Source organism: Prunus avium, chromosome 4 (assembly GCF_965620075.1).
Source record: "Prunus avium chromosome 4, drPruAviu1.hap1.1, whole genome shotgun sequence".
Lineage (NCBI taxonomy): Eukaryota > Viridiplantae > Streptophyta > Magnoliopsida > Rosales > Rosaceae > Prunus > Prunus avium.
In genome coordinates this window covers 26,835,913-26,861,912 of record NC_142287.1, presented here as the reverse complement: position 1 = coordinate 26,861,912, position 26,000 = coordinate 26,835,913, and the positions used below count along the sequence as shown (strand labels likewise).

At 38.2% G+C, this 26,000-nt stretch overlaps 5 protein-coding genes across 6 annotated transcripts; all 5 read right to left on the bottom strand.

Moving 5' to 3' along the window:
- Positions 1-109: 109 nt before the first annotated feature.
- LOC110772671 (protein SRG1-like) lies at positions 110-2,804 on the bottom strand. The gene is made up of 4 exons (XM_021977126.2): positions 2,487-2,804; positions 1,786-2,033; positions 588-912; positions 110-495 (listed from the first exon to the last, which is right to left on the bottom strand). Exons 1-4 carry the CDS (start codon positions 2,751-2,753, stop codon positions 247-249), a joined length of 1,089 nt encoding a protein of 362 aa, XP_021832818.1. The 5' UTR covers positions 2,754-2,804; the 3' UTR covers positions 110-246.
- Positions 2,805-8,090: 5,286 nt separating this feature from the next.
- On the bottom strand, positions 8,091-10,544 carry LOC110772652 (protein SRG1-like). Its single transcript, XM_021977111.2, has 4 exons — positions 10,163-10,544; positions 9,526-9,773; positions 8,989-9,313; positions 8,091-8,607 (listed from the first exon to the last, which is right to left on the bottom strand). Exons 1-4 carry the CDS (start codon positions 10,433-10,435, stop codon positions 8,362-8,364), a joined length of 1,092 nt encoding a protein of 363 aa, XP_021832803.1. The 5' UTR covers positions 10,436-10,544; the 3' UTR covers positions 8,091-8,361.
- A 2,423-nt stretch (positions 10,545-12,967) lies between these two features.
- On the bottom strand, positions 12,968-13,889 carry LOC110771638 (kunitz type trypsin inhibitor 104-like). The gene has a single exon (XM_021975972.2). It carries the CDS (start codon positions 13,805-13,807, stop codon positions 13,175-13,177), a length of 633 nt encoding a protein of 210 aa, XP_021831664.1. The 5' UTR covers positions 13,808-13,889; the 3' UTR covers positions 12,968-13,174.
- An 812-nt stretch (positions 13,890-14,701) lies between these two features.
- On the bottom strand, positions 14,702-17,259 carry LOC110772561 (RING/FYVE/PHD zinc finger superfamily protein). 2 transcript variants are annotated; one of them, XM_021977007.2, is made up of 3 exons: positions 16,108-17,259; positions 15,911-16,002; positions 14,702-15,138 (listed from the first exon to the last, which is right to left on the bottom strand). In XM_021977007.2, the coding sequence occupies exons 1-2, from the start codon at positions 17,092-17,094 to the stop codon at positions 15,958-15,960; spliced, it is 1,032 nt and encodes a 343-aa protein (XP_021832699.1). In that variant the 5' UTR covers positions 17,095-17,259; the 3' UTR covers positions 14,702-15,138; positions 15,911-15,957. The 2 variants fall into 2 exon arrangements, with proteins under 2 accessions (XP_021832699.1, XP_021832691.1); XM_021976999.2 differs by lacking the exon at positions 14,702-15,138 and having other exon boundaries at positions 15,647-16,002; positions 16,108-17,258.
- A 396-nt stretch (positions 17,260-17,655) lies between these two features.
- On the bottom strand, positions 17,656-25,963 carry LOC110772216 (putative sodium/metabolite cotransporter BASS1, chloroplastic). Its single transcript, XM_021976641.2, has 7 exons — positions 25,276-25,963; positions 24,799-24,892; positions 24,671-24,704; positions 19,219-19,273; positions 18,658-18,741; positions 18,295-18,582; positions 17,656-18,000 (listed from the first exon to the last, which is right to left on the bottom strand). Exons 1-7 carry the CDS (start codon positions 25,840-25,842, stop codon positions 17,848-17,850), a joined length of 1,275 nt encoding a protein of 424 aa, XP_021832333.1. The 5' UTR covers positions 25,843-25,963; the 3' UTR covers positions 17,656-17,847.
- Positions 25,964-26,000: the final 37 nt, after the last annotated feature.

The window sequence follows — 26,000 nt, the reverse complement described above, 5'->3', positions numbered from 1 at the left end:
ATTGGTTATTAATTAAAAAAAAGTTTTCTTCTTTTAATCTTGGAGAGATTTCACACTGAACTGTCCTTATAAAGTTATAAGAGCAGGTGGCACTCACTCAATTCGAGTTTGAGGCGATAATACAACATTCTTACAAACTTTATCATTTGATGAAAATTTATGACAACAGTAGTAAAACAATACTAATTATACAAGAATACCCCTCTGTCTATTTCTTCAGAAAATCAAATGGAATAGAGTAAGTTTCTAATACTTTATCCTCAGCTCATCAAGAAAAGACTTTCCTTGAAGCTTACGTGCGAAAAAGGCTTTGAAATAATCTTCAACTCCCACCCTTGTATATGCTGCAGGTGTTTGCTCAGTGACCAAGCTAGGAGCTGGACCAATTTCACAACCACATCCCGGGTTGTAAAATGTAGCGATTGAGAGCCTTTCTTTCACAGAGTTAACTGTTGCCCGATGCTCAATGCTGCGATAAACACCATTTGTTTGAATCTGCCATGAACACAACAAAAATATAGTTGCAATAGATCAAATTATTATGGTGAATGAAGTTTAGTTTTTGGATAATTGTTAAAGATGATCACCTCTAAAATGTCTCCAACGTTGACAGTAAAGGCATCTGGTAGTGGCTTAACAGGAACCCATATCCCATCTTTCTTCACTTGGAGACCATCCATTTCATTGACTTGTAGGAGGATGGTGAGACCCGAAGAATCAGAATGAGGTGTAAGACCGATGACTTCCGTCGGAAGAGGACATGGAGGGTAATAGTTCATCCTCATTGATTGCATTCCATCTTCAAACAACTTGGTCACTTCCTTGTCCTCCATTTGTAAAGCAGTTTCCATTTGGGATAGGATAGTCATGGCTAGGTTCCTCAGCTCCAATGAGTAATCTTCTAAGGTCTCTCTACATGTAAAGAATAACTTGGTTTTCAAAATTCAATCACCTACATTTATATATATGCATAAATTTTATGTGCAGGATGTTCGGTCTTTAATCTTAAAGATTGAATTGGTCTATATGTGCATCAATATTGTTGGTGAAAATCAATGGCGGAGCCAGGAATTCTATCAAGGAGGATCAACTTTAAATAGCTTTATAATTACAATGAACTTAGTTTTTTTATTTATAGGAAAATATATATAAGAATTCATTATAATGATTAAATTTCAATATCACAAATTTAACATCCTAGTAAGTATAACCCAAATTCTAGCAACCTAAAAATAATGAAAGAGTATCAAAAGTTGATTTTAGATAGAATGAGAAAATCAAACAAAATCCATTACACACACATATAAATGACATATGAAGACATGAAGACAAATATAGATCATATTCATGTTCATTGTAGACAATTTACATTTGTGAGAAGGGTCAATAGTAAATATAGCTATAAAACAATTTGGATAACATAGATAAATATAATATTTTCAAAATATTGAGAAGGGTCAAGTGACCCTTGTGGGCCTTAATTGGCTCCACCAACGGTGAAAATGTATTGATAACATGTCGGTAAATTTTGTTGACAACAATGATTTACGCACATTATCGAGGCCATATTGATAACTTGTCTTTATTATTAAAAGTCGGACGTCATGTATGTATCCATATTAAAAATAGTGCCTAAGAAAATGAACAACTTCATTGGATCATTAAGTTGTATCGAGGTGGACCTATATATATTATGGATTCAAGCGCATTCATCATATTGCACAAAATCACAAACATATGGACATGCACACAAAGTAATATGATGAGATGATGAGAGGAGAGGACCTGAAAGGAGAAGGGAGGTTTGGGAACAGATGAGGCCTCCTTATTTGAACTGGAAGGGTGGTCATGTAGAAAAGGTCAGCCCAATCGAGCTTTTGGTCTTCTGAAACTACAAAGATTTGTCCAAAACCTTCCAAGTCTCCTGGGTGTTGCCACAACTTTTTCTTCTCTTCCATGGGAAGGTTGAAGAAGTCTTGAACTTCTGTCTTTATTTTCAACATCAAGGAAGAGCTCACTCCATGGTTTACCAACTGTAACATATATACATATACTATGTTATGTTGTACACAATTACTTTTTAAATCCCTAGTTAGCAATAACTAAAAATACATGCTTATTACATGTATAAGCACACAATTAGTTGCCTAAACTCGAATTTGTAAACTTGTTTTATTTATGTAACAACTGTCGCTGAGGACTTTTTCCAACAAAATGAAGATTTGACAATATAAAAAATATATATCTCAAGAAAAAAAACACACACACACAACCATGATACACAGCGGCGGAGCCACTCCTAGGCCTGGCATAGCCCCCATATCTTATAATAAACATCTTATAACTTAAGTTAAAATTCTCACTAAAACAAATTAGCTCCCTTGACGATACGCTTCTTCTTCTCCATCAATATACTATCACAAGTGTGATGTAATTTTCTAATTAATTCCTCAAGAAAGTCCTAAGGAGTGAAAAAAGGTGTGTACCTGAAAGAAACCCCACTCTTTGCAAGCAAAATGGAGCTTAGCTAACTCAGATTCTGAATCAATTGAGTCTTGAGAAAGCAACTTGTGCATGTCAATGAATGGTATTTCTGTATCAGAGTTGAATATCAGTTGATCTTGTTGGTGATGGTGATGATGAGGCTGTATGTATCTGGGTGGGATGCTGATTATAGGCTTCTTGGCCAATTCTTGAACACTAGGCACAATAAGAGAGCCACCGAACAAGCTCCTCGATGCCTTTTCTTCCATAGCTTTGCCAAAGCTAGCTAATATGGCTGCTTAATCTGGATATTTTTTCATTTGCTTGACTCTCTCTTTTATAGAAGAGTATACTGGTGATTTACCCCTTGAACTTGTACCTCGCTTTCAATTAGCCTCCTATCCTTTTTTTTAGAAAATTAAGGATATGAAATTTTTTTTTCTGCCAATTTCCCCCCTGCCGTCTAAATCCTCAACATTTCATCCAATTTGCCGTTAAATATGAGGGCAAATTGGTCATTTTCATATTAAAATAAAATAAAACAATTTAAAATTTGAAATAATAATGATAGAAATAATTTTTTTTTTTTTAAAAGGCCACCTGCCACCTTTTTTATATTTTTATTTGCTTTACTCTCTCTTGCTCATGAATTCTGATGAGGCCCAACCCCCACGTTGTATGTGAGTCAGTTTTATTTTCTTGTGACCCTTATTGGGAGGAAATTTTGGAATAATTTTGCACGTGCTATATATATAAAGATTAATTAGGATTTGTTTTAAATTTTAATCAACATGAGACGATGATTTGAATTTGAAATTTCTTTCAACATTAGAAAGAGTACTGTTACTGAAATAATTGCTAGTTGTAGATTAATTATAGTTAACCTTTTAATTATATATTGTACACTGCAGGTTGTAGGTATCATCATCGGTCTTACACCTCATTCTGATGGTATATGGTGATTACAGCAGTAGCTAACAAGCAGCATTCTAAGAACATACGGTTTATTAATTTCATGGATTATGCTCGCATCAATGTTCACAAATTCAGAAATTGACAATAGTCGAAATTGATTGGTGCAAGTCAATGTCAACATCTAGAAAGCTACTCCAATCAAGTCTCATTTTTTTTTTTTTAGAGAGATAAAAAGCGATAATTATTGAATGGCTACAATATATCTTCAGCCAAAGCACCACAAATGATATCGGGAGAGTTCCCATATGATATAGATGTTTCAGATACATAATCCAGTTAAATACGTATAAAACGCAGAAAAAACAATACGTATTGGTGAGATGTGAAGGTTTTTTTTGGTTCAACCTGACATGGGAAGGTTGGCAATGAACTCCTCACCATTATTGGTGACATTCAAATTAAATATAATAAATATAAAATTAAAAAGTAATATAATATAGTGCAACTAATGCCAAGGAGATGTATGCCGATACTATTGTTATGTGCTGGCAAGATAACAACCATCCATTAGTGCAACTACCTACAAGTCGCAAATCTAGAGGACAACTCCCTCTTTTTTCTATTTTTTTTTCCTTCTCTCTCTCTCTCTGGTCTCTGTCGCTTCTCTTCATCTTCCCTTTCTTTCTCTCTTGTCTCTGTGATTCTCTCATCTTCTCTCTCTCTCTCTCTCTGGTTTCTCTCTTCCTCTCTTCATCTTCCCCCCTCTCTGTCTCTTGAACAAAATCTCTAGATCTGGATCTAAAGTGGTTTTCAGGACTGCAATATGGATTTCATCACCGCCATATGGTTTCTTTGATCTTATAAACTGTTAGCGAGATCCTAGTGTAATTAGGAGATTTACTTCATAGTATATTAGAATTTTATTTATTTCCTTTTTTTGTATAGATATTATGTAATTAGGACTTTAGCTTATGTTTTAGTATAACCCTGATAGGGTTTGTAACCTTATATTATAAATACCTCATTTCGGAGAATGAAATATACCGGAAAATATTCTACCTACTTTGTTTGACATGGTATCAGAGCCAGGTTCCGATCCTGGGACCTGTGGGTTATGGGCCCACCACGCTTCGACGTGAAGATGCATGTAAAGGAATTTCTCACGAAATGGAAACGACCGGTGGCGCAGAGGAAGCGACCGATCGCGATAGAACCTACCTGGAAACGACAGGTTGCACAGAAGGTCACGACCAGTCGCATGCCCTGATGACTGACAACAATGATTGCTTGGAAGTGACCGGTCACACAAAAGGTTAAGACTGGTCGCAGGTTGATTTTTTGGAGGAATTTTGCTCTACCCCATAAGAACGTGACAGTGATACTAGTGACTCTTGTGTAGATGAGATCGATACAAGACCCCCCTCTGCCCTGCCATTGCCCCAGTCAAATCATGATACTGAGTCAAGTGAGGTAATGTCTGATGATTTGTCTGTATCTACTTATCAATTACCCTCACGAACTACTCGTGAGAAACCCAAAGTACAATATTCTCCTGATATACATGCCAAATCTAAATATCCCATTAGCCATTATGTGACAACTCATCGTTTATCTAAGTCATATGCATCATATTTGTGTCAATTATCTAGTGTGTGTGCCAACTAAGCTGCAGGATGCTCTATCTAACCCCAAATGGACGGATGCCATGAATGTGGAAATAGATGCCTTGAACAAAAATAAGACGTGAGATTTAGTTCCTATGCCACAAGAGAAGAAAGCAGTTGGATGCAGATGGGTGTTTACTTTGAAGCATAAGGCTGATGGTTTTATTGATCATTACAAGGCTAGATTGGTAGCCAATGAGTATACTCAGACATATGGAGTGGATTATCTGGAGACATTTGCCCCAGTGGCAAAGCTCAACATTGTGCATATGCTTTTATCTCTTGCTGCTAACCACGATTGGCCCTTATTGCAGTTTGATGTCAAAAATGCTTTTTTACATGGTAACCTCCAGGAAGAAATTTATATGGATCTTCCTCCCGGTATTCCTGTGACCTCTAAGGAGGGTGTTATATGTCGGTTGCGAAAGTCATTGTATGGATTAAAGCAGTCTCCAAGAGCGTGGTTTGGAAGATTTGCTGCATCCATGAAAAAGTTTGGGTATGTGCAAAGTAACTCTAATCATACTTTGTTTCTGAAGCGTCATAAAGGTAAATTGACGGCTTTAATTATTTATGTTGATGATATGATTGTGACTGGAGATGATCATGTAGAAATACAGAGTCTTCAGAAGTATCTCGCTTCCAAGTTCGAGATGAAATCATTGGGTGATTTAAAGTACTTTCTTGGGATTGAAGTTGCTAGGTCTAAACATGGTATTTTTCTATCCCAAAGGAAATATGTTTTGGATTTACTTGCAGAGACAGGGATGTTGGATTGTAAACTGATTAATACCCCTAGTGAGCAGAATCATAAGTTGGGGTTATATCCTGATCAAGTTCTGACTGATAAAGAACGTTATCAACGACTTGTGGGGAAATTGATTTATTTAGCTCATACCCGTCTGGACATTGCATATGCTGTAAGTATGGTGAGTCAGTTTATGCACTCTCCTAGTGTAGATCATATGGGGGCTATGACTCGTATTTTAAGGTATCTAAAAGTAACTCATGACAAGGGATTGTTGTTTTCCAAATATGGTCATACAGATGTGGAAGGGTATACTGATGATGATTGAGCTGGTTCAGCCACTGATAGACGTTCTACGTCTGGGTATTTCATGTTTGTTGGTGGTAACCTTGTTACTTGGAGAAGTAAGAAACAAAAAGTGGTGTCTCGATCTAGTGTCGAGGCCGAGTATTGTGGGATGACTCACGGCGTATGTGAGTTACTATGGTTGAGGAGATTGTTAAGAGATCTTGGTTTTGGGCCACAGAAGCCTATGGATTTATATTGTGACAATAAGGCTGCAATTGCAATTGCACATAACCAGTGGCGGAGCCACTCCTAGACCTGGAGTGGCCCTGGCCCCCCAAGATTTTTATCCCTCTTCTATTATATTATATATAATATGTAGAATTTGTAATAAACAACTTATAAATTAAGTTAAAATTTCCTCAATTAGACATGACTCAATTAGAAATATTTAATTATAAATATGTAATTATTGAATACTTAGGTGTTTTATATACTTGTATTTTCTACTTTGGCCCCCCCAACTTTACAATTCTAGCTCCGCCCCTGCACATAACCCGGTGCAACATAATCGTACAAAGCATGTGGAGGTTGATCGAAATTTCATTAAAGAGAAGTTGGATGCGAAGATTGTTTCCTTCCCGTTCATCAACTCTAAGTATCAGTTAGCCGATGTCCTTACAAAAGCTGTCTCTTCCAGTATCTTCCTCAACTCGTTTGACAAGTTGGGCATGTGCGACATCTTTGCTCCAACTTGAGGGGGAGTGTTAGCGAGATCCTAGTGTAATTAGGAGATTTACTTCCTAGTATATTAGGATTTTATTTATTTCCTTTTTTTGTATAGATATTATGTAATTAGGACTTTAACTTATTTCCTAGTATAACCCGCTAGAGTTTGTAACCTTGTATTATAAATACCTCATTTCGGAGAATGAAATATACCGGAAAATATTTTACCCACTTTGTTTGACATAAACATCACAACCGCAATGAACAATTTCTCTTTCCAGAACAAGTGGATTTGGTTCTGTCTATAAGGTAGCCGCCCTTAGAATCATTTCACTTTTTTGTGTTGCCATGCATTATTTGATTTCTAATAGTTTCCTCAAAAGAATATGAGTTAAGTTTGGATTATAATTTCAGGGTGTGCTTTACAATGGAAAGGAAATAGCAGCGATAAGGCTGTGAACAGAAGATCATATGAATACTTGAAAAAAACAGAGCGCTTTTGAATTGGACAAGATGCTTCGAAATAATCTGTAGGATTGCTGCTATGGTGATGGTGTTGCTGCCTGCGAAGTGGTGGTTTGGTTGACGATGTTGGGTGGGGGTGGGAGAGTCTGTTTTGGAGTTGGGTGGGTTTGGGATGCTGGTGGTTTAAGGGTGATTGGACATGACAAAATAATAAAAGACGTATAGCCCGACAAAATAATAAAATATGTATGATTAATGGTGATTGGACATGATGTACTTTAGCCTGACAAACTCATGTCACGAATGGTTTATTATGGTGACAAACATCAATAGTTACGGACACATATGTAACACAGTGATTTATCGTTACTGCAGGGTGACTAAAGCCTGTAGTCACGAATAAAGGTGACTAATAGTACCAATAGTCACCAAAGAAAAAGGTCACTATTGTCTTCTTTTTTTTGTAGTGTAAAAGCTTAAAAGAAGGATGAACTATATATAGGTGCACCACTTTATTTATGTCTAAGGGTGATGAACCTATTTGAGCTATAAGGATGAAGTAAAAGAAGATGAACTACGCAGACATGGGCTTAGCTAAGTTAGCTAAAGCGGATGTGTTCCCCACTCTATACCTGAGTTCGAATCCCCCTCCCCTAAGTTGAGATTAGATTAAAGTATAATATTGTTCGTATTTTAAAAAAGAAAGAAGAAGATGAACTTATAGGAGATGAGTTTATATATAACTTCACATCACATTAGTTGCAACAATTTATTTATAATTAAGATACTGGAGGTACTAATGATGAGGATCATAGTCAGCTAGGGCATGATTATTCTCATTTATTACATAATAAAGGGCTATATATTTCAAATGATATTAAAGGGCAGCAACCTCTTCACATTTCAAGAGCAACCAACATACCCAAAATAAACTCTACAAGCAGGGCACACTTCATCAGTTGGACACCATTTGGACTTGTAGGCTTTGGTTTATTTCTTCAGAAAATTAGATACCCACCAATACATGGTTGCAATTCCACGCTCACATATTGTCTAAATCTCACCACCATCTTACTTTATCCCAAGTTCATCAAGAAAAGACTTTCCTTGAAGCTTGCGTTCAAAAAGGGCTTTCACATAATCTTGAACTCCCACCCTTTTATATACTGCAGGTGTTTGCTCAGTGACCAAGCTAGACGCCGGACCAATTTCACCATCAAGTGCTGGGTTGTGAAATGTGGCGATTGACAGCCTTTCTTTTACAGAGTTAACTGTTGCACGATGCTCAATGCTTCGATAAATCCCATTTGTTTGAATCTGCCATTAGTCCCACATACACACAAAATTATATAGCTGCAATAGATAAAATTATCATGGATGAATCTTGATTTGAAATTACTGTTGAACATATCTCTCACAAAGCTTCGTAACTCAAACAATCGAATCTAGTTTCATCTACGTGAGAGATGCAACTGCTCCACACTATCATCAGTAAATATGGCACAAATAGAAGAAGGCAAGCATTATGGCCCTATATTGTAAAATGACATGTTTTTGAACAGGGGTAATGTCTTCTTTTTTCCTTTTTCTTTTTTCGATATTCTTCTATATATTATGTTGTAGAACTATGAACTATAGATTTACACAAGTATATTCACCATAGGATCAGTTATATGAAATTGAGAGCTATATGATTACCTCTAAAATGTCTCCAATGTTGACAATAAAGGCATCTGGTAGTGGCTTAACAGGAACCCAAATCCCATCTTTCTTTACTTGGAGACCATCCATTTCATTCACTTGTAGGAGGATGGTGAGACCTACAGAATCAGAATGAGGTGTAAGACCGATGACTTCCGCCGGAAGAGGACATGGAGGGTAATAGTTCATCCTCATTGATTGCATTCCATCTTCAAATAACTTGGTCAGTTCCTTGGCTTCCATTTGCAAAGCAGTTTCCATTTGTGATAGGATAGTCATGGCTAGGTTCTTCAGTTCCAATGAGTAAACTTCTAGGGTCTCTCTACATGTAAACATTAAGTCGGTTTTAGAAAAATACTCACATATATCATGTATCCAGAAATTCTCTGTGCAGGACGTTCGGTCTTTACTTAAAGAAGAGACTGTCTATATGCGCATCAATATTTTGTCCATATTGCCAAAGTCACAAACACATGCACATGCAAATGCACACAAAGTATATGTATATATGATGAGATGATGAGAGGAGAGGACCTGAAAGGAGAAGGGACGTTTGGGAATAGGTGAGGCCGCCTCATTTCGACTGGAAGGGTGGTCATGAAGAAAATGTCAGCCCAATCGAGTTTTTGGTCTTCTGAAACTACAAAGGCTTGTCCAAAACCTTCCACGTCTCCTGGGGTTTGCCAAAGCTTTTTCTTATCTTCCATGGCTAGGTTGAAGAAGTCTTGAATTTCTGTCTTTACTTTGTCCATCAAGGAAGAGCTCACACCATGGTTTACCAACTGTAACATATATACATAATGTCTTAATGTTGGCCATGATTACTTTCTTAATGCCTAGTTAGTATCAAGTAAAAATACTTGTATAATGACATGATTAATTGCCTAAACCCGAATTCTTGAACTCCTTTTCATTTATTTAACAAACCATCATTTTTGGAATTTAAACTCAGGACCACATCTAACAAAGTAAAGATTTCAAAAAAATCCACAAGCAAATTAACATATATTTATAGGGGCACACTTTTTCTTCTACGCTGCTAATACTTGTACTTGCTCTATCAATTCAAACCCAACATTACCTACCAATAACTTCTCATTGATGCTAAATTGTGATTTAATTTTCTCATTAATTCCTCAAGACAGACAAAGGAGTGAAAAAAGTTGTGTACCTGAAAGAAACCCCACTCTTTGCAACCAAAATGGAGCTTAGCTAACTCAGATTCAGAATCGGTCAATTCTTGAGAAAGCAGCTTCTGCATGTCAATGAATGGTATCTCAGCATGATCATGATCAGGATTGAACATGACATGGCCTTGTTGTTCATGATGATGAGGCTGTATGTATCTAGCTGGGATGGCGGTTATAGGCTTCTTGGCTAATTCTTGAACGCTAGGCACAATAAGAGATCCACCGTAGAAGTTCCCGGATGTCTTTTCTTCCATAGTTTTGCCAAAGCTAGGATGATCAGGCTCCTCTATTGAATAATATATCTGTCCCTCAGTTTTGTTTTTTTGTCTACACTAGTTTTTGTTGAATTTGGAAATGTCCACTTTGTTGTGTCTGGACGGCCCACAGCATAATAGAAGAAGACTTCGTACATTGTATAGTGAGTGAAAAGACAGAATGATTACAATGACGTCTGAATTGCCGATCGATTTTATTTCGGTGGTTGGCATGTGCTAATATCTTTGCCTATAAAAAAAAGCTTGAGTGAAAAAGAGAGTAACGTATCAAACTTAAACTCAAACTCAAACTAGAATTTTTTGATAAAAAGCGGTTTAAGTTTATTTGATCAAACAGACAAAAAAAGTTCGAAGGAAAAAGATTGTAAAGGAAGCCTTAGGTTAGACAGTGACAATGCTGTCAAAAAGAGATACCGTCCTATTTTATAAACTTATTTTACTTATTTAATTAATTTAATTACAAAGGAAGCTGTGGGAGCAAATATTTTCGTCTCCAATCAGAGCACGCCACGTGGAAAAGAAGATTATCCCTTAAATTAATTAATTAAATCATTTATTGGGATAATTAATTAATTTGGATAATATCTTAATTATATGGTATTATCTCATAATTAATAAAGATAATATCATTAATTGGGATATTATCATAATAAAGGGATATTATCTTATAATTAATGAGATAATATCAATAATTCAGGTATTATCTTATCAAAGGGTTATAGGATATTATCTTATAATTAACTAGATAATTCATATATTATCAAAGTCCGACTCAATCTCTACGAAACCCTAGACCCGAGGCTCCTATAAATAGATGACTTCAGTCATCATTCAAGGTACTTCAAAAAATCATACATCTAAACCTACTCCTGATACCCGAGAAAATACCTGAAGCTCTCTCTCCCTCTCCATATTTTCTCCACACCGATCCGGCCACCACACACGGCTCCGGCCACCTGGTTCACACCATACATACAACTCCGTACCCTTTGCTTAGCTATTATTTTCCTACAAACACTCGAACTAATTTAGGCATCGGAGGGCCTTTGGCCAACACCCCCGGGGTGTGGTCTATTTACTCCAATCTTTTTTACAGAATCGAGAAGGAGAGAGAAGGAAGATCGAAGGTCGAAGGATCCAAAAGCGAATATTCTCCCGTGAGATTATTTGCACAAACAGAAGCCTTAGTCTGAATCTATTCCACTCGTGACTTTAATAGAATTGTTGTGACCTCTTTATACCGTCCTATTTTATATCTTATTAATTAAATAAGCCATCTCAATAGCGGTATGGTGAATATGGTCAAATTGCTGAAACAATATGGAAAGAATCACGACCAAAAAATAAATTTTCTAAAACTCCTATTTATTGGCGGACCCAGGAAATTTTTTAGCCAAAGTGCAATTTGAAAGGTTAAAAACTCTTTGTGGATTGAACATTTAAGGTTTTTTTACCTAGATTGACCTTAGGTCTCTTCATGCATTCATATCATACATAAAAAATTGTTTTATGTAAAAATATTGACTAAGTATGAAAAATGATTTTTCGGAATAATCATTTTCTCAAGATAATTTTTGGCGGTTTTTATTCCTTACACATAAAATAAGAAAACTTGATTTTTATGGGATTTTAGTATGAAGTATATATTAACTTAATGAGCCATAATTTTTAGCCTAAATCGTATTTTGCACTAAAATTGATTTTTCATATTTTGAATTGGTGGGAATTTGATTTTCTAGTATTTTTATTTGAATCCAAATGGAGGGTACTTCCTCATTTACATTGTAAACTTAAGTAAAGGAATAATATAAAATAAATGAAAGTAAAAGGACAAAGACATTTACTTTTCCGCGAGCAAAGGGGCAATTTGAAACACCTATAATAGTTTTTTCGGCGAAAGGAGGTGCAGTTGCACCTTCTTGCACCTTAATAGGTCTGCCATTGCTCCTATCTACCGTCTTAGTTGCCACAAATCTATTCAAATTACACCAAGGGCAAAACCGGCCGCTAACCGGCATGACTCTCCTAAAGAGACTACAAACCCCAGCAGATTCAACAAAGTTTATGGAATTATGAAAGAAAAATAACATAGACATAAGAGTTTCTGGATTTTATTGAACAAACTAAACCAAAACTACAAAACTAAAACAACGTCGACAAAAAAAAAAAAAATCAACTGCCGTTAATGTTCCTCCATCACATGACATAGAGAACCTACATCAAGAGAGAAATAAAACTCTGCTCTAATATTAGTTGATAATTCATATTCAATCTATTGTACAATACCCTGTAGTTTTTTTTATGGTTTTTTTGGTATGAAAAAAGTAGTTGGAAATTGGACCACGCTTTGCCAAAGGAATGGACAACTATTCGTCAGCCCAAATAGCTCCATTTTGTCGTGGAGTTTAGCCCATATTTGTCTCCATATAATATATACGTGCCCACCACGTTAATTACCACCCTGAGGCTAAAATCTATGGTGATTACAGCAGTAACTAACAAGCAACAGTGTAACAAAATCAAACACGGTTTAATAATTTCACAGATTACGCTCACATAAATGGTCACGAATTCAAAAGTTGACTGTTTGACATGACATTAGTTGCAACACTTTATTTATAATTAAGAGATTGATGATGAGGATCGTATACAAGTCCGCTATAGGACATGATTATTCCCATCCCTTTATTACATAATAAATATGGATCACATATTTACTTAAGCCCTCTCAAACACAACAGGAAGCACAGAACCATCTAAGGCAATCAACCTCTTCCCGTTCTCCACAAGAGCTCCAGCAGACCCACATATAAACCTGCAAGTAGGGCACAGTTCAGTTGGGCACCATTCCAGATTGTAGACACCATCTGGAGCTGCCTGCTTGTTAACCCTAAAGTAGTTTCTAGCCGGACCAGCGATGCCTTGGTTTTGATCTTCTCCGGTGACAATCAATCTCCTTTGGGTGACTTCATCAGTCTCACCCAACTTCCATGCAGTTGACTGCGCACAGATTGTGAATGCTGAGAATGTGATCTTTTGGTCCCTTGCCTCCCTCACCACAGTTTCTCCCTCTACAAAAGGAGCAAATTTGACAGGGTAGCCCTCAGGGCCTGAGACGTTTTCTTGACCGACATATAATGGACATGAGTCATTTCTGTTGATCAAAGTGAAACGACCGCCATTGTCGGTAATGGCGGGTTTGATGTAGTATTCTACACCGACTTGAAGAGCCTGACCAGAAGTGTCAAGCACCGGAGCATTCGAGTCATCGGATGTTTGAGCTACGGTGGCTATGGCCATGACTAGCCATATGCAGCAGCTGAGGCTTCCAATCAACTTCATGGACATCATTCTAATTTCGGGTATATGTTTTCGATGTATATTCTCTACAATGCAAAGAAACAATGCTGGGTTTTGTAGAAGGTGTTTGTGATTTTCTTAGGCCAAACCATGCAAGGTATTTATAGAGAAATGTGGTGAGAAGTTGATGCAGAAAAACAAAAAGTCAATTTGTCTGATCCATTACAGAGCATATTACTTGTACCATTTGTCAACCCAGATGCAAAAAATGCTAGCTAATGGATCAAGGCTGTTGAATTACTGAACAAGGAGGAAATATTTCAAACGAGGTATTCACACGTGGGCGGTAGGCCACTTTATTTGAATCTTCTTCCTCAAGTTTCCATCCAAACCTTCTAACTATATTATTTTGGTTTAGCAAGAAAAGTGGCATATAGCTTTCATGTAGATCAAACAAAATTCATTATAATTATCGTTAACCTTGAATTCAAAGTTGTGGTTAATTAAGGCTGAGAGCTATCTTGGACTTTCTTCCTTCATCAAGCTCTGGTTTATGACCGTGGCCAAAGTACAGCTACGTACCGCAGGAGGATAGAAGCGAAGTCCTTTTAGGTTTTGCATCTAGAAACTAGAAAAAAAACAAGGCAGACACATCAGCTGCACCTAATTATCGGGATGTGATAAATGGAATTTCCAGCATCCTCCATCTGTAAGGAAGTTTAGCAAGCAATATTTCACTTGATGATTAGAAACCCAATCTAAAAGCCTATATAAAATTATCTAGACTTATCAAAGCATTGAATCTTGAAATTTGAGGCGCCATGACTAGGCTCTAACATCATTTTCAGGTCCAGAGAATCACAAATAAAACTGTAATGGTTGTAATGATTAGAAAACATAATTGTAGAGAGAGAGATCATCAAGAGTGGCATAGGGACTAAACATTATTTCATAGTTGTGCCGGGGATTTCGAATCTAACAAAATGCAACTCTAAGTTGTTACAATTACAATTGGTCATTCAGAATTGCCTATTTCAATCTCCCAATAAATCTTAAGCAATCCTGCTTAGATGAAGAACAATTAACTTTATTATAATCATCAAATACTTGTCCTAACATCTACAAACTATGACTAGTAAATGTCTTCAATTCAAACATTGAGGTGGTTCCTAATAGCAAAGAAATGGTAGAATTGGCCCACTAAGTCCCCCCACTGTATTGACAGGGTTTTGATCCTTAATGTCCAAAAGGTATGCAGTTAAAAGGCTTATTAGGTGTTGGATCTCACACTGATGCTCAGAACCAAGCCAGAGGAAAAAAGCAATGGCCTTGACCGAGAATGCCTAACTTCCCGGAGATGTCCCATGTTCATAACAGAGGGCCTGCAATTCAAAAGGTATGACTTGTAGATCCCTTGGTTAACCAGTCAATCATATGCAGGAGCTGAAAGCTACAAATCCATTGCACATATGCATACATGAAAGACCCTCAAACCCAAGTTTTGGTCATTTTCTAGTAACCAATTCTTCCTTCATCTAACTTATGCAGAATTTTATATCATAAACTGGGATGCAAAATTGCAGACCACATATCTAAAAATTTGAGAGACATCCTTAAAAGACAGAGACATTGGTTGTAGGTGCAGTTATAATGATGTACAACATTTGGTTCTCATAAAGTACAACAGTCATAATCATCCAACACTAATGGTTTCATTCAATTTGGCATATGATATGCCTTGACTGCTTGAATGATAAATTCATAAAACAGATATCTCCTCTCAGATAACTGTAAACAATATTATTCAGATGAAACCTGACAATGACCCTATAACATCAAATGCCAAGAGGGCAAAGACTCCCAACACCATGAATACAATTTGAAATCCCATTTATGGAGGGAACAAATTTTCATCACTTAAACTGAAGTGTCATTCTAATGTTTATCTTCATCTAACACAGTTAGCTCAAAGCTAGCGCGCTAGATGCACCGACAATAAGTTAGAATGTAATTAGAATACATCACCAGTCACAATAATCAAATAAGCCAACACTAAAACCCTACAGATGTCTGAAACTCACAGAAACATGTAATTCCCCAAAAAGAGAAAACCAATTATCAAACACTAACCAGCAGATCCATTGTATACCATACCAGAAAGCTCTATATATTAATCTGCACAATCTAACTACTTGTGCTCTTCAGTCTTCTCTGGCCACAATCTTGTACTTCCCAGTTTGTTCTTGCTGCAAATGGAGCAAAACCCATTTATCAAAACCCCATCAAAAGACATGATATTTAAACCCAAAGAACTAAAATTCAAAGTGATTTGTAAACAAACAAACATTTACCTTTTTCCACAGATCTGAGTGGCTTTTACAAAACCCAGCTACAATAGCACCCTGCTTCCTTCCTTCCCTGTACTCTAAGCAAAGATCTTCATTCAATCCACAAGTCACATGAAAAGCCAAAGGACATTTAAGCTCAGAGCACTGAATAGCACAACCCCTTGAACTCTTACAAACATAACACCTCTCTTTCCACCTCCTTTTGGGAACCTTGGAGCAATCAATCCCCTCTCGGCCTTCAGGGTCTTTGAAGAACACCTCAGGAACATAAAGCGCGCACACAATGTGGGCCCACTTGCCATCTCTGGTGGCCTTCATTGCCCCTCCCTTGATAGGACACAGGCAGCAAGAAGCGGGCTCATTGGATTGAGAAGGCACAGAAGAAAGTGAGCATTGGGTGCAGAACCAATCACCCTCTGGAATACCCTTTACAAGGGGATTGCCATAGCAGGTGGCATGAACCATTAGATCACAGCCATCACATATCACAATTGGATCTGATGCATCTCCATCTGTGCTCTGACAAATAGCACAAACAATCCCATCTTCTTCTTCTTCATTGTCATCTTCATCACCAGTAATTTCTTGGCCATTCTCTTCTTGGGTATTTTCAGTAACTTCACTGCAATCATTTTCATGAATAATACCCTTCTCTTCTTCTTCTTCTTCTTCTTCTTTCTCCACCACTGCTTCTTCTGACTCTGCACCAAAAGGCACCTTGTACTCGACATTAAGGTCCAATGTCGAAAGCGGGTCCTCGGAGATTAAATCTGGCTGAAAGGCCCAAACCCTTTTCTTGGCAGGCAATGAATAGGTGGAGACAGCAGTGGTGGCGGCAAATGGGTCAGGGAGAAGGGGCTGGTGCCATGCCTCTTTTCTTTTCTTCGCCGGAAGGCGCGACAAGGCTAAAGGGGTATCTTCTTGCTGCTCTTGTTGTTGCATAAGTCTGAATCTCTTGAGAGGAGGCAGGCCATGGAATCTCTGATCCATTGGTTGGCTTGGTAGGGGTTGGTGGGGAAAGAAAGTTGAGGAAAACAATTTGAGGGGGGCTGGGGCTTGTGAGAGTTTGCGAAAGAGCTTTAGAGGTTTTGATTTGACGTTTGGGATTTGAATTGAATTATGAAGCAAACAAATTGGTGTGGTGGTGGGAAATTGGAAGTTGCTAGATTTGAATTTGGCGGGGTTCTAATTTTTTGGTTGAGTTTTGGGATTCAATTGAGTTTTCAAAACCAGCGCCCACATGAATTTTGGGCAAAAATCAATTTCTGGGCTGTGATGAATTTTTGGTACCCAAAGCAGTTGTGTGAGGCCTGGTTTTGTTTTTGGACTTGGGCTTGGGTGGGGCTTTGGTTTGGGTAACAATTTGAGAGAGAAATAATACAAATTCAAAACCCTTTTTTTTTTCTTTTTTTTTTTGGAGTAACTAAAACTTTAAAAAAAAAAATTCTCTCTCTCTCTCTTGATATATTTTACGTTGATAATTGTAATTTCATGAACAAATGATTTTATATGTGAAATATTGAGTTAAAAATCATATCGAAAGGAAGCACATTGAAAGGCAAGTTAAATGTTTAAGTTCAAATTGTTCAGAGACAAGACAAGCACCACAAATTGCAAATCCAAGTGCTCCATAGCTAGCTAACGTGCAATGAAATTCCCACAACTAGCAGCTCATATGATTACAGAAGGATTGTTTTAAAGTTTTATACTGCTTGTCTAAAACTAAAGCTTCTACGTGACATTTCAATCTTGCTTTTGCGTTGGCACACTCTGTCTCCAAATTCCTGCCAAGGCACTACCAAAGATTGAATGACAAACGCTAGAAACAGCGCATGGTACTGCAGTTAAAGGATTTCCGAAGTGCTGGCTGGCTAGAACAACTCCAAGCACCGAATTCTGAAACATAGAAGACTTGATAAGAACACTCGGCAATACAAGAACAGAAATAGTAGGGTTTAATTACACACAGACAACCAATTATACCATGATACAAAATGACACCTTCTTGCATGAATATGTACATACATACAAACATCATGTGCCTTTGCCTATAGAATGAAATTAACAAATTGCTGCAATGCTTTTTTCACTCCAAGATAATTAGCAGTGGAAAACTGTGAACAATCACTGGATGAAAATGAGAACCAATTCTCTTTTAAAAATCCATCTCTATGAGAAAATGATGCTAACCTGCATGCCAACCTCGATGGAGATAGTCCTTGATGATGACACATCAATCCCAAGTATCCTTGAAAGTATGTAACCAAAGAAAAATCCAGATGCATGAAGAAGAGCGGCAGCTAGCACCACTTGTTTACCAGACATAAGGATTGCAGAAGAACTCTGGGCAATTGCATTCCCACAAAGAACAGCTACAGTTCCCACAGCAATGGGAGGCATCAAGGGGGACACAAATTTAACCAGGCCTTGGAAATATTGATTCAGAAATGCACCCGCCAATACAGGGAGAAGCACAACCTGTGTTCAAAGCATATGGTATATTAATATAATTTGTAGCAGCATACGAAGTAGGCAATGGGTTTGAAAGCTTACCTGCAATGTTGAGAATAATAGCCCAGCTGCATCTACTGCAACATATTGACCAGCAAGTTTGGCAGTGAGAAGGGGGGTCATGATCTACAACATGAATTGGTAAAAGAAGTAAGGTTTGATCATAAAAAGAAATAGGCTCATAAGTTGACTCACTAGTAACTATATCTCCCTAAATATAAGACAACTCTAACACTCTCATCATTATTGTAAGGTATATCAGTGTAAAAAATATGGCTGCAGTCGGTAATTTAAGAAATGAGCTTTCAGTATATCACTTTAGGTTAAGAATCGAACAGAAGACAATAGTTCTCATAATTAATAGTTTAACTAATCTTTTCCAGAGGGAGAAAGTGGATGTGCCTCGTAACTTTTAACCGGAAAACAAATAGAATTGATAGAATCTTAGTTAGGATTTAAGTGTTCAGTAAGTTTGAGCAGAAAACGGCCTTCAAACTGTCTTTCTAACCATTTTTCAAAAGATGTGCTAAATTTTGGACCATGCATATATCAATCACCTTAAGGCAAAAATACATGAAAAGAAAGTTGTGCCAGTATACCAACCACGGCTGATAAAGTGCTCGCTGCTGTCATTAAAACTGAAAGTGCCACATTTCCACTGGCAAAACAATACGATCATCAGATCCTCTGGCCAGAGAGGAAAAACAAAAGGTACATTACACTTCGATCTCCCTAGTTTTTAGAAGTTGTAGTTTGGTTATTTTAGTCTTAGCTGAGCAGTAGGTGGGGACTGACCCACCCCACGAACTATTGTAGCATAAGCATTCAAGATGGTTAACAAGGAGCATGCTGAATGTAGGAATTTCAATATTGAAATATTTATAAAGATAATCATACCCATCCAAATCGCAAACTATGTTAATGGCAACATAAAGGGAGTGTAGTGACCATATTGCTTGTCAAAGGAAATAACTACACATTTAATGCCAGCAGATTGACAGATTTGACAAATTGACAGCTTTGACAGTTATAGTTATACAGATTTAATGCCAGCAGATTCTTTCCTTAATTAGGATATACTAGATGTAGGCTATAATTAGATAGATGTATATATGGTAGGTTAGCTGTTTTTAGGGGCTGAAGATCAGCCTGTATTCTTTCCTAATTAATTTGTATTCTGTCCATATAATGGGGGATTCTCGATGAATAGAGGCAGACTTTTCCAGAAAGACTCTAAATTGTCATGGTATCAGAGCTACAGCTCTGAATTGTCTCTTGCTCTCAAGTTCCTTAGTCTTGGTTATTCTTCATCAAGTTCTCTTGACCTCATGTCTTCGGATAAGTCTGATGTTTCTTTGATTCATTTCAATGGCAAGAACTACCCTGCTTGGGCGTTTCACTTCAGGATTTTCATCAAAAGTAAGGAGTTGTGGGGACATGTTGATGGAAGTAACCCAGCTCCTAACTAAAACAAAGACAAAGACCAGCACGCCAAGTAGGAAGTCAAGGACGCTAAAGTTATGGCATGGATTTTAGGATCTGTCGAACCCAATATCATCTTGAACCTTCGATCCTCTCAGATTGCAGCTCAGATGTGGACTTACCTGAAGAAGATCTATAGTCAACGAAACACTGCTCGTCGCTTCCAACTTGAACATGAATTGGCCACTCTCCAACAGGATAGTCTTTCTATCTCTGATATTTACTCTAAATTCACTAATCTTTGGGCTGAATACACTAATATAGTTTATGCTAACTTACCATCCGAAGGTCGTAGTTATGTTAACTCTGTCCATGAAACTACTCAGAGGGATAAATTTCTAATGAAACTGAGACCTGAATTTGAAGGCACCCGATCCAATCTTATGAATTGAGAATCTATCCCCTCCTTGGATACATGCCTCAATGATCTCCTTCGTGAGGAACAACGCCTTCTCACTCAAACCAACATGGAACAACGGCGATCTACATTTGTTCCTGTGGCCTATGCAGCACAAGGTAAGCCACGAGGTAGGGATATGAGCACTATTCAGTGCTTCTATTGCAAGGGATTTGGCCATTATGCTACAAATTGTCCCTGAAAATTCTGCAACTACTGCAAAAAGGATGGCCATATCATCAAGGAATACCCTACTCGACCCCCCAAGAAATCAGAGACAACATATACTGTCTTAGTTGACTCTTCTAGTGCTGGTAGTTCTGTGAATACAACACCTCTAACACAAAGTGCTCCTGCTCTTGTCCAACTTGTGACCCCTGACATGATTCAACAAATGATCATTTCTACATTTTCAGCTTTAGGACTCTCTGGTAAACCCTTCTCTACATCATCTCCTTAGTACTTTGATTCCGGGGCTTCCCATCATATGACAAACAATGCTGATTCTCTTACCAATGTAAACAAATATTTTGGAAATCTCAAAATTCATACTGCTGATGGTAATCATTTACCTATCACCGCCACTAGTGATGTTTCTCCCTCTCTCACTGATGTCTTCGTATCTCCCGGTCTCACCACCAATCTTGTGTCTGTCGGTCAGTTGGTTGATAATGATTGTAAAATGGAATTCTCTAAATCTGGTTGTGTTGTGCATGATCAACAATTAGGGAGAATGATCGTGAAAGGGCCTAAAGTGGGACGTCTTTTTCCTCTTCAATTTCCTTTGTCTCCTTTTTTTTCTTTACCCTTTGTCACTTGTAATTCTACTCATGTTGATTAACTCATGTTGAACAGCACTCATGTTGATTACTGAAATCTAGTTTTCTTGGGAATGAAGAATCACCATCTTTTAGTGCTGTTCAGTTTGATTGCAATTCTTGCAAACTTGGCAAAAGTAAGACTCTGCCATTTCCTATTCACACTCCACATGTAGTCCAACCTTTTGATCTGATACATAGTGATGTGCAGGGTATGGCACCAATCACTTCTCATGCTAATTATAAATAATTTGTCATTTTTATTGACGACTATAGCCGTTTCACATGGATATATTTTCTTCATTCTAAAAACGAAGTATTTTCTGTTTTTAAGATTTTTCATGCATATATTCAGACCCAATTTTCGGCCCATATCAAAATCCTTCGTTCTGACAATAGGGGTGAGTATATGTCTCATTTGTTTCAAGACTTCCTATAGAATCACTACATCATCTCTCAATAGTCTTGCCCTTCAACACCTCAACAAAATGGGGTGGCTGAAAGAAAGAACTGTCACCTTCTTGATGTTGTTTGCACTCTCCTGTTAGAGTCATCTACGCCTTCTCGTTTTTGGTGTGAAGCTCTCTCCACTGCTGTCCACCTCATCAACAAGTTGCCTTCTCCCACATTGAACCACAACTCTCCTTTCACCAGGTTATTTGGTCACCCTCCAACTTATTCTAACCTTCGTACCTTTGGTTGTGTCTGTTATGTTCATCTTCCTGCACATGAACGCACAAAACTCACGGCTCAATCGATTCAATGTGCTTTCCTAGAATATTCAGTACACCAGAAAGGTTTTCTTTGCTATGATCCAAATTTGCATCGCATTCGAGTTTCTAGAACTGTGATATTTCTAGGAAATCAGTATTTTTTTCCACGTATCAAGATCCCATTTCTCCTTTATTTTCTATTTTGCCTATGTTAACTAACTCTTCTGCAGCTCCAGTCCCTTCTAAGCCTCTCCTAGTTTATCAACGACGCTCCTCCGCCACTTCCCATCAGCCTTCAGCACCTCCCAAGCCCCCTCAGGCTTCTTCCTCGACTGCTGATCCTGTTCCAGCAACTGCACCTCCCCCTCTCAGACACAGCACTCGGGTTCGTAGACCCCAAGATAGGTTTGGTTCCTCTCCTCCTTCATCCTTCACAGCCACATTGTCTTATATTTCTCTTCCTTCGTCTTATAAACAGGCAATGGAGCATGAGTGTTGGCGGAAAGCTGTTGAAACCGAACTTCTCGCACTTAAGGAAAACCAAACCTAGGACGTTGTTCCACGTCCCTCCTCCGTGAAACCCCTTGGTAGTAAGTTCGTGTTTTTTTATCAAGCTTCGTTCCGATGGGTCCATAGACCGTTATAAGGCTCAGTTAGTGGCACTTGACAATAAACAAGAATATGGTCTCGACTATGATGAGACCTTCGTACCAGTTTCCAAAATGACCATTGTCCGAACTATACTCACCCGTGTTGCATCCCAATCTTGGCCCTTACATCAAATGGATGTCAATAACGCATTCCTCCACGATGATCTCAAGGAAGAAGTTTACTTGAAACTTCCCTCTGGTATGCCTACTTCCTTACCTAATGATGTTTGCAAACTAAAACGTTCTTTGTATGGTTTGAAGCAAGCACCGAGAGTATGGTTTGAAAAGTTTCAATCCACTTTGCTTGATTTTTCTTTCACTCAAAGTCAGTATGACTCCTCCCTTTTTCTACAAAGGACATCCATGGGTATCGTTGTCCTCCTTGTTTATGTGGATGATATCGTCATCACCGGCTCTGACTTTGAGGCAATCTCTGTAGTTCAGACTTTGTTGCATTCTACATTCCACATGAAAGACCTTGGCCAGCTCACCTATTTCTTGGGTTTAGAGGTGCATCATCAACCTCACGGTCTCTTCTTGCATCAGCACAAGTATAGTCAGGATCTGGTTCAGTTAGTCAACCTCACTGATACTACTTCAGTTGACACCCCCATGGAACTTAATGTGAAATATCGACGTGACGAAAGGAAGCTTCTTGAGGATCCTACTATCTATCATAAGCTGGTTGGTAGTCTTATTTATCTAACCATTACTAGACCAGACATCTCTTGTGCTGTTCACACTGTCAGCAAGTTCATGCAAGCCCCGAGGCATCTCCATCTGTCTGCTGTCTGTCGTCCGCCACATAATTCGCTACATTCTTGGCACACCTAGTCATGGCTTATTCTTCCCTACAGGTTCTTCACTTCAGCTACAAGCCTATAGTGACACTGATTGGGCCAGTTGCCCAGACACCAGGAAATCTACTGCCAGCTGGTGTATGTTTCTTGGTGATGCCCTTATCTCTTGGAAATGCAAGAAGTAGGACCACGTCTCCAAATCATCTACTGAGGCAGAGTAACGAACCATGTCTGTTGGATGCTCCGAGATCATTTGGCTGCGTGGTCTCCTCACAGAGCTTGGTTTTAGTCCAGTTCATCCTACTTCACTACATGCTGACAACACTAGTGCCATCCAAATTGCAGCCAACCCCGTCTATCATGAACGCACCAAGCACATCGAGGTTGACTGTCACTTAATCAAAGAAGCCTATGATCATCAGGTTATCACCCTTCCACATGTCTCCACTACTCTGTAGATCGCAGATATCTTCACCAAATCCATGCCACATCAGCGCCATCATTTCCTCATTGGCATTTTGATGCTTGTCAATTTACCAGCATCAATTTGAGGGGGGATGTCAAAGGGAATAACTACACATTTAATGCCAGCAGATTGACAGCTTTGACAGTTATTGTTATACAAATTTATAGGTTATACAGATTTAATGCCAGTAGATCCTTTCCTTAATTAGGATATACTAGTTGTAGGCTATAATTAGATAGATGTATATATGGTAGGTTAGCTGTTTTTAGGGGCTGAAGATCAGCCTGTATTCTTTCCTAATTAACTTGTATTCTGTCCACATAATGAGGGATTCTCGATGAATAAAGGCAGACTTTTTCAGAAAGATTCTAAATTGTCATTGCTCACATGATCGAGACTAATGGTTTTGGAGTTGATTATCTGGGCAAAGAAATACTGTCATGTGAAATTGGGATCATGTTGGAGACATGCAGTGGTCTGTCTTGTCCGATCGGATAAACAAAAGTGCAGGGTTGACACAAATTGAAAAGTGCAAGGTTGACATTGTTACATTGAAACTAGAGGAGCGTAATTGACACAAATTGGAAATTATGGGATTGACATAATACCGATTGAAACTTAAAGCACCAAAGTGGAACTTTCAGCAAATTACACAGGATAAAAATAGATTTTGGACACAGATAAGAAAAAGGTAATATTGTATGATACTATTTTGGATAATTCATTTACCGTGCAATATAAGTTACTATGTTACTTGCTGTTCCTGCAAAGAAGGAAAAAAAAAATGTATAATCAGAAAGAGAGGCGACGATGAAGTAAACAAGGATAAGTATGAAAAGACTGGCAAACATATGTACCACCAGGGCAGCAACCAACCAATATCAAACCAGCTGCATAATAGGACGGCAAATTCAAAAGCTTGCTCACAGCATATCCTGATAAAGGCATCACCTGCAAGAACATGCCATTGAAATCATAAATGTTATGAAATTTGCTCCTAAACAGATTGAAGGACATATATATTCAGCCCCAGTACAAAACAACTTGGAGTTAGAAATGTTCAAAAGATCAAGTTGTTGAGATTGGAGCCTAAGATTAAAAGAGCCTGAACTCTGCAGGGTTAAAGAAAGTTAGGCATTCAGAGTTTCAGAGATTTGTTGAAAGGTTTGTGGTGATATTAACACAAATGCTAATGCATTGCCAAGGTTTAGCAAAGGTTCAAAATTTTGAGACTGAACAACGCTAACAAGTTCCAAATGAGCCATATGCATTAAACAAAATGTAGGGATTTAAATCATTATGAGGATTATATTGTATGAAATGGAACTACTGACCGAGTACTGAAGAACAAAGCCAGCAAGTAATTCCTTGGGCATAGCCAACGCCCCACGAAGGTCATCGAAAGTGAGGGTCATGCCCATGCCAAGCATGGTCAATGTTATGCCTAAGATGGTCAAGTTGGGTGTGACCCAATTGAAGGAACTCGGCTTGATGAGCCCCAACAGGCATCCCAAAGCAACCCATATGGGAAATGCAGTTGATAAAGCCTCACCAACCACCTCAACCCAATCCCTGAAACTCCTCTTGCCATCGTCGGTGCTACAGCTGTTCGACGAAATGCCACACTGAAGTGGAGCTAGTGATGATCTTCCAGTCTTGGTTGCTAATATGGGTGGAAAGGAAACTGAGGGTAGAAGCCATGTGGGTTTGCTGGGAAATTGTGGTCGTAAGTCATATTGAGATCTTAAAGTGAGTTGAATAGAAGCAGAGGGGGAAGGAGATGTTTTGGTGTAGTGAGAGAATGGGAATGATGTAGCTGTTCGTGGTGACTGGTTTGAAATGGGGTTTGATTGGAATTTGAAGCCTGTATTTCCGTGGGGATGTGAGAGTGACGACTGCATATTCTCTCTCTCTCTCTCTCTCTCGCTCTCTCGCTCTCTCGCTACTTGTTTTCACTTTCAGTTTCAGGTGTCTACTCTACAGTGTTTTGTATCGTGAGCTGCTTTCCAAACTATAGCACGTTATATGCATTTTGGCATTTTGCAAGGTGCCAAGAAAT